This window comes from Salvia hispanica, chromosome 2, assembly GCF_023119035.1.
Source record: "Salvia hispanica cultivar TCC Black 2014 chromosome 2, UniMelb_Shisp_WGS_1.0, whole genome shotgun sequence".
NCBI lineage: Eukaryota > Viridiplantae > Streptophyta > Magnoliopsida > Lamiales > Lamiaceae > Salvia > Salvia hispanica.
Window position 1 is genome coordinate 25,601,804 of NC_062966.1, and position 8,963 is coordinate 25,610,766.

Below are 8,963 nucleotides of genomic sequence, written 5' to 3' on the forward strand. Positions count from 1 at the left end.
TGTATGGATAGCTCCTATAATACTCAATATGAATTTTCAACAAAGCTTGAACAAAACATGCTGACCAACAACAGTTTCTCCAATCTGACGTGGAATGGAATTAATAGGAAAAGCCTGCAAAAACAGAATCCACATTAGTACTATTAAATTTGCATGACTATGAATCTAGAGAATTTAAAAAGACAAACCTGACCACCATCTCCAACTAAGTCAGCCACATATCTTCCTAATAATTGGATACCCTTCCCTATCCCACAACAACAAAGAAGCATTGTTGGTGTGATCAACAACATTCACAATAAATCTGAACCTACAAAAGATAACAGATTTGATATTACTTGTTTAAGCAAACTGCTGAAAATAATACATTTATATGTATTACAATAAATTCAAATATGAGTGTCAAACCTTTTAACTGCATAAGAATGGGTCTTGTGACATCCAGTATAGTTATACTTATTGTCCACTTGTCTAACCTTCTTCATGCATGTCTTGCAAGCCAAATAAAACCATTCATTATAGTGGCACTCAATTGACTCAATCTTGCCAAAATCCCAACATGACCCCTCCTGAAAATCACATCCAGAAAGAAACTATTGAAATTTTACAATTAAACTTCAAAAAGAGAAACAATATTGATATTAAAAGTCTAAAAATTATGCTATACCTCTAAGCAAGACAAATCCTCAAGGGATTTCAACTGGAGATCATCATATTCCCCTCTAATCATCTGTCCGACTAACAGGAACAAGGTTAAGAAATCTGACATCATCTTTTATCCTGAACCAAGAAAAATCAGATTTCATAAGTAATAAATCAATTTAAATATGAAGAATATCAAAACAGTATTATTCTAAAAATCCATTTCTTAAAAATAATACTTATTTCTAAACTGTTTAACTTCTTCAACATCAACATCTATAACAACTTTAGAGGCTTGTAAATGAGTTGAATTCGTTATTGCCTTGCTTAGATTATTAAAACATTAAAACATGTAATAAAGGGAGCCATTGCTTGGGTAACAGACCTATAAAATGGAATAAAACAATAGTCTGTTTAGAAGGATTTTCTATTAAACAATAAATCTGAACATAATTTGTCAAAAAATTAAAATACAATACAAAGAGGTACAGACAAAAAGAAGTAACAAAGGGTATAGAATTTAAGAAAGTGTGAGCCAAGAAGATCTTCAACAAAACTGGTAAAAAATAATATCACACCATTTTGACAACTGAAAATGAAACACTTAGTCTACTGAAAAATTTGAACATCTTTCTCCATGACTTAACCTTTACACAAATGCAGAAACCACCCAACTACAGGCAAGACATCAGAGAAGGAAATAGGAGGCCAAAATGAGATTTCAGCAGCACGGTAAGACATAGAGAGATTAAACATCCAGGTATCAACTGGTCTTGACAGCAAGCAATTACAATACATTGTTTACATGTACATAAATAATGCAACAAAATAAGAGATTTCAGTGAAAGGTTCAAGAAGGCCAAGAATATATTTGACCAAAATGGTAATAAACTCAGAGATTAAACACTTAGTCCACCTATTATTAACATCAACCAATAACGATATAAATCTTCATTTTTGCAGCAATAGTGGAACAAAAGGAGAGAAAGCTGTGAAAGCAAGAAGATGCCAAGATCTATCAGCAAAATGGTAAAACATTAAGACCATAAACACTTATTCCACTTATCGTTCACAGCAACTTATAACAACGAATCCATTTACTTGTGCAGAAAAAATGATACAAAAGGAGAGAGATCAGGGAGAAGCAAAGGGATGCCATGTGGATCTTTCAGAAAATGGTAAGACACTAAGATATCTAACATACTTCCTACTGATTTTAAAAGAATGAGAGAAAGAAAGAACAACCAAAATGGAGCGTATCACTGTGAGTGGAAGTTGATGTAAGTTTTTAAGAGAGATTAGCAAACTGATTTGTAAACTGAGTAAGTAACCATATTTATAGAAGAAGGAGACCAACATGCACTGCACACATGGACACCATACCAGATTCCCAAAAAAACCGAATGATTAGGGGAACCTTTCATATATATCATTTAAAATATATACCAAATAATATATTAGAATATATTAAATCAGTATAAAAACAATAAAACAATGTTAAAAATGCATTAGCAATATTAGTTAATGCATTACCCGAATTAATGATAAGTAATAATATAAATGAGTGGGAGTTCTGCCTTGGAAAACGAATGAATCAATAAAAGAAATCATTTGCATTGCCCAATAAATGACCTTGATGATTGGTATTTTGTTAAGAACACAACAGAATTGAGGAGAAAACAAATGTAGAATTTCTTTTATTCAATCGGCAGTGCCGCCCAAGCCCCCAGGCTTCCCTTTGATACAATCTGTGTTCCCCTTCAATAATTATCTCCTAAACTATTAATAGGGAAATAATAATAATAATAATAATAATAATAATAATAACAATAATAATAACCGACCTCCCCCCCAACAGGCGCATCATAACCGCCCTTTATTCTATTTATAAGATACACACTTCTATTTACAAGATACACACTATTTACAATATTTACACTAATTACACAGCCCACGAATGTAGACTCAATCCCGATCCTCACGCTTCTTCCTCCTTTGATACACGATCAAGGGCTTTCCCTGGTTGTCACCCTTTCGCTTCATATCAATTCCATCCCCCTTAGAATCGACCTTGTCCTCAAGGTCAAAATCTGGAAATTGCCCCATAAAATGTTGCAAGTCGATCCAAGTAGCACCATCTTCACCCTCGCCTTTCTATTTCACCAATAGTTGCTCAACTTCACGTTCCCCCATTGGAATCACCCGCAATGCCAAGATTTGTTCGGGCTCGAGCATTGGCAAGACCGGCAATTCTATAGATTCCGGAAATTCAGTTGTAACTTCATGATTCCCCACCACCTTCTTTAGTTGAGAGATATGAAACACCGGATGTACCTTGCTGCCTTCCGGAAGATGCAGCTTGTATGCTCTTTTCCCCACCCGAGCAAGAACTTCGAAAGGCCCATAAAACTTAGCCGACAGCTTATGATCCTTACCATCCTGCAACGAGGTGCGCCGAAACGGCCGGACCTTCAGAAACACCTTATCACCAACCATAAACTCTACGTCTCGACGGTGCTTGTTGGCCTGAATGCTCATCTCCTGCTGCGCCTGCATTAGATTTCCCCGAAGCCGTTGCAAAACTTCATCTCGGCTGGCCAAGGTTTCGACCACTGGCGGTATATTACACTCCCCGGGCAGAAAACGGCGAAGAGTTGGAGCCGGGCGACCGTATACCACCTCGAAGGGAGTCATTCGCGCCGCGGTTTGGTATGAAGTATTGTACCAAAATTCTGCCCATGCCAACCATCTCACCCATTGCTTGGGCTGCTCGCTAGTGAAACAACGGAGGTACGTCTCCAACACCCGATTCGTCACCTCCGTTTGACCATCCGTTTCAGGATGGTAGGCTGTAGAGAACTTGAGGCGAGTACCGGACTGCTCGAATAATTCACTCCAAAAAGCACTTACGAACATGGAATCACGATCGCTAACAATGGAGTTGGGAATTCCATGCAAGCGGACCACTTCTTTCATGAAGATTTCCGCCACCGAGCGAGCAGTGATCGGAGGCTTTAATGGTAAGAAATGAGCATACTTAGATAGCCTATCAACCACCACCAATATCATAGAAAATCCCTTCGACTTAGGCAAGCATGTGATGAAATCCATAGAAATATCTTCCCAAACTTGTTGCGGAATAGGCAACGGCTGTAGTAGCCCGGCCGACGACATTGCCTCGTATTTCATCTTTTGAAAAATCAAACATTTAGCAACATATTCTTTAACAGTACGGAACATACCTTTCCAATAAACGTTGGCTGCGATCCGTCGATATGTTCGCAATACCCCTACGTGTCCCCCAGATGGGGTATCATGGAACTCATGAAGAAGTTCGGGAATCCATCGCGATGCTGCCGGTAGCGTGATGCGATCGTGAAAGAATAATTTCGTTCCCACAAGCCGAAAACCCGACCTACTGTCCGGCTGCCGCTGAATTGATTCGATGATGGCTTTGAGATACTCGTCACTTCGTTGCTCGCTCTCGATCCCCTCGAAGCCCAGCCACTCCGCCTTACTTAACGCTGACAACTCGGCATCACCGTCCCGTCGTGAGAGAGCGTCTGCCGCAGCATTAGAAATTCCGGTTTTATACTCAATATCAAAGTCATAACCCATCAACTTAGCAATCCAAACTTGCTGCGCGGGAGTAACAATCTTTTGATATAGCAAATGCTTCAAGCTCCGGTGATCGGTTCGCACCACAAACTTCCTTCCCAGTAGATAAGGTCGCCAATGTTGAACGGCTAAAGCGAGGCCCATCATTTCCCGTTCATACGCTGATTTTGTCAAGGTACGATCAGCCAAAGATTTGCTGAAATAGGCAATCGGTCGACGCTCCTGCATTAGTACTGCCCCTATGCCCGTTCCGGAAGCATCGCATTCGATAACAAAGGGTCGATCAAATTGGGGCAATGCCAGCACCGGTGCCTCCGTAAGAGCCCTCTTCAAGTGACAGAAGGCCTCTTCCGCTTTAGCAATCCACTCAAAGCCTTTGGGAGCGTCTTTCTTTAATAACATCGTTAATGGCCTCGCAATCAAGCCATACTCCCGGACAAAACGGCGGTAGTACCCAGTCAAACCCAAGAATCCACGTACCTCGCGTATACTCGAAGGTCTCGGCCACTCTAGCACAGCCTTAATTTTATCCGGATCCATTGCTACTCCATCCTTCGAAATTATGTGACCCAAGTATTCAACTTGCCGACAACCAAATGTACACTTCTTGTGATTTGCCAAAAATTGATTTTCTTGTAAAATCCGAAGCACTGTTTCCAAGTGCACTCGATGCTGCTCCCACGAACGGCTGTAGACGAGTATGTCGTCGAAGAATACTAACACAAACTTCCACAAATAGGGCCTGAACATGTCATTCATAGTGGATTGGAAAGTCGCCGGTGCATTCGTGAGGCCGAAAGGCATGACCAAGAATTCATAGTGACCACCGTGAGTTCGGAATGCAGTTTTGGGTACGTCCGCGGCTGCCACTCGGATTTGGTGATATCCGGATCGAAGGTCAATTTTGGAGAAAACGACCGCCCCAGCCAGCTCATCGAGCATCTCTTGAATCACCGGAATGGGGTATTTATCCGGTACCGTCACCTTATTTAATTCTCGATAATCGACACAGAATCGCCAACTCCCATCTTTCTTTTTAACCAACAATTCTGGGCTTGAGAAGGCGCTAGAACTCGGTCTTATAATCCCTGCCAATAACATGTCCTTCACCAATCGTTCAATCTCGTCCTTCTGGTGATGCCCATAACGATATGGTCGCACAGAAACTGGTCGAGTACCATCTTCCAAGGTAATGCGATGGTCTGTCACTCGCTCAGGTGGTAAGGATTTCGGGTCCCCAAATACTTCGTGAAATTGTTGCAGCACTTCTTGTACCCCTTCTTGCTCGTGTATCTCAGCGTCGCCCTTTTCTTCTAGTACTATTGCCCACACTTGTGCATCGCGAGAGTTGATTAATGATTTCAACCCGATAGGTCCCCGGCACAATTGAGGATCGCCCCGCAGCTCGATGCAACGACCGCCCTTTTCGAACTTCATTAACATTTTGTCGTAGTAGTGCTTCACTTCTCCCAAGGTCGAAAGCCATGTCATACCCAAGATCATATCTACACCACCCAGCGGAAACACAAAAAAATCTAATAGGAACTGACATCCTGCCAATGTTATCTCAATTTTCCGGCATGCACCCTCCGCTTCTTGGCGTAAACCGTTTCCCAAGAGAACGCCGAATCGCTCCTCTCGATCGGGCTGTAGTTGCAGCCGGTCCACGAGCGCCCTCGATATAAAATTGTGGCTTGCTCCGCTATCTATAAGAACTATGATAGTGTGTTCTCCCAACCTTGCATGCAGGCGCATAGTCCGAGCGGTATCAATGCCCGCCATTGAATATAATGGCAATTCAACGTCTCATTCGCCAGACTCTTCATGCTCCTCGTTCATCTCCTCGAGTCCCGTTGGCTGATAAAATTCATACTGCTGCAGGTCCACCTTCTCTCCTTCGGCGATCATAACTCGCAACTGTTTGAGGCGACACTCATGCCCCGGAGAATAAGGCTTTCGACACCGGAAGCACAATCCTTTAGCCTTTAATTCCGCCAATTCTTGCGAAGAGATCCTCGTAAAACGAGGCCGTTGTGGAGGCTGCATCGCTTCACTGGCCCTTGACATAAAAGATTTCTCACCCGGACGTGAGTTACTACTAGTGAAATTCTGACTTGGCCCCCCTACCGAGCCAGTCCAAGCCATTGTTCCGCTTCGACTCCAGCCGCTTCCCCTTGGCGTTGAATTATTCCAATTCATATTTGTACGTCCTCCTCCCTGGATAGCCAAATTATCTTCTACATCACGTGCTAATTCCATCGCCGATTCCAGTTCAGTCGGCCTGAATAGGTGTAGAAATCCTCGTATTGGATCCTTAAGACCCTTCATGAAGTAGCCGAGATAATGAGCATCGGTTAAGCCCGGTACTTGACTTGAGAGTTGAAAAAATAAATTGACGTAATCCTCGACTCCCTTAGTTTGTTTAATATCAGCCAATCTCTCAAATGCGTCCCCTTGGAAACGAGTATCGAACCGAGATACCAATGCTTCCGAAAATCCCTTCCATGTGAGGGAGGGCTTACGAGAATGCAGCCAAGTCATCCAATACAAAGCCGGTCCCTCCATTGCCACCACCGTCGCTGCCACTCGGGATTCCGTCGCAGTTCCGGCTATCTCGAACTGTTGGTTGGCACGGGCTAGCCAACCAATGGGGCCCGTTCCGTCGAACGACGGCAGTTGCAGAGCCCCTTTGTTCTTTCCCTGGTTGGGGTTCTCGCCCGTGTCGCTACCTTCCTCTGATTTATTACCGTCGTCGTTGTTGGACCCTCCTCCGTCGGAGTGAGATTCCGACTTAGTTTTGATGGCGACCGATAATTCGGTGAGGGTAGCAGTAATTATCTCCAAACTTTCTTTCATCGCTCTCTGATCCTCTCGAATCTCTTGCTGCTCTTTTTCCAGCGCTTCCATCCTTTCCGTTTGCGATCTCGTCATCTTCACGTGAGGACGGGATCCGGCAGGTCGGACCAATTGTTAAGAACACAACAGAATTGAAGAGAAAACAAATGTAGAATTTCTTTTATTCAATCGGCAGTGCCGCCCAAGCCCCCAGGCTTCCCTTTGATACAATCTGTGTTCCCTTCAATAATTATCTCCTAAACTATTAATAGGGAAATAATAATAATAATAACTGACCTCCCCCCCCAACAGGCGCATCATAACCGCCCTTTATTCTATTTACAAGATACACACTTCTATTTACAAGATACACACTATTTACAATATTTACACTAATTACACAGCCCACGAATGTAGACTCAATCCCGATCCTCACGCTTCTTCGTCCTTTGATACACGATCAAGGGCTTTCCCTGGTTGTCACCCTTTCGCTTCATATCATATTTCCTCCATTTAAACTAATCAATTTTTACAGGAATGCAACCCTAGAAAGCAGCCGCCAGCCACATTCTCCAAAGGAAAAGGAAAGAGACAAAAAGCTTGATAGAGCCTGCTACCTACAAAGAGGCTGCAAAAGTTCTGAAAATAGATCCTTCCATAACAACCTCTTCAAGTCTATATACAGAAGAAGAAGGCCAAAAATATGCATATCAAAAGGTATCAAATTTCCTAAACAATATTAGTTTAGATACATTCCAATAAGTATCTTAGTACCCTTTCTATTACAGATTACCAATCATTAACTCCACTTCTGATATCACTACAATACACCTAACTATCTCCATTTTTATGAACAGGTTATGAATTCATTAAGGAAGAAAACGAATCCATACATAAAGCAAAAACCAGCAACTGTTATAAGTACATTCAAGAAAAACTTACTTCTAAGGTAAAAAATAAATTTCCAGGATTTTATGTCATGCCCTTCTAAACTTCAGTTTAGTTCTAATATCATTTTCGAATTCCAACTCTCTCTCTGATTAATATGTTTTCCCATCAAAGTTTACACCACAATATATCTAACTATGTCCATACACTTTTTGTATATGATTATAAGATAAATAGGTCAGTATACTGATTGCACTTATCACCATTAGAGATATACAACATCAATAACAGGACAAGATACATATCATTTATCCCAATTGCTTTAAAACCATAAATCAAGCAAACTTCTTTTATTTAGTTATTCAAAACTTGTGTATGTATATATCTCAGAAATACAATCAAATCTTATTTGCAGATATGGTATGTTACAGCTTTAATTAGTAATTTCCATTATTTATTGAACTGATTCTGCATATATTTACAGATGCGAATTTCTTAAAAATATATATACATGAATACTAACAGATTATTTACCTTTTTCAGGGATAAATTGCATTGGAAACAGATTTATGACTTCGGAAAATTGCTTAGCAAGAAAGATTGGTGTATTTATTAGGTTGTCTCCACACTCTCTCTCTCTCTCTCTCACCCCATGAATGTGTCTATCGATTTCTCTCTCTCTGTCCTATTTTTCATTTTATAATTTGTGATCTAATTCTCTTCCCTTTAACTTTGCATTTTAATTTACAGAAAATGGTGATATTAGTTCAATAAGGATTTCAATTGCATGAGATATGATCTTTGAAATAAAGATACCTATCAAAATAATGAAATAGATTCAAAATCATTATTTCTTAGTTGCAGAATAATAATACTAAAAATGTGATTATATTTCCTTGCTCACCTGGGAAATAGATTGTAGAAATTTCACTCCAATCGAGCATTGGGAAAATAGATTTTTCTTGATATCATTTTCACAG

General features: G+C 40.8%; 1 protein-coding gene across 1 annotated transcript; it reads left to right on the forward strand.

Annotated features, from left to right (window-relative positions):
- Positions 1–1,757: 1,757 nt before the first annotated feature.
- Positions 1,758–8,658, forward strand: LOC125204442. Its single transcript, XM_048103105.1, has 4 exons — positions 1,758–1,820; positions 7,631–7,812; positions 7,953–8,044; positions 8,527–8,658. The coding sequence occupies exons 1-4, from the start codon at positions 1,795–1,797 to the stop codon at positions 8,530–8,532; spliced, it is 306 nt and encodes a 101-aa protein (XP_047959062.1). The 5' UTR covers positions 1,758–1,794; the 3' UTR covers positions 8,533–8,658.
- Positions 8,659–8,963: the final 305 nt, after the last annotated feature.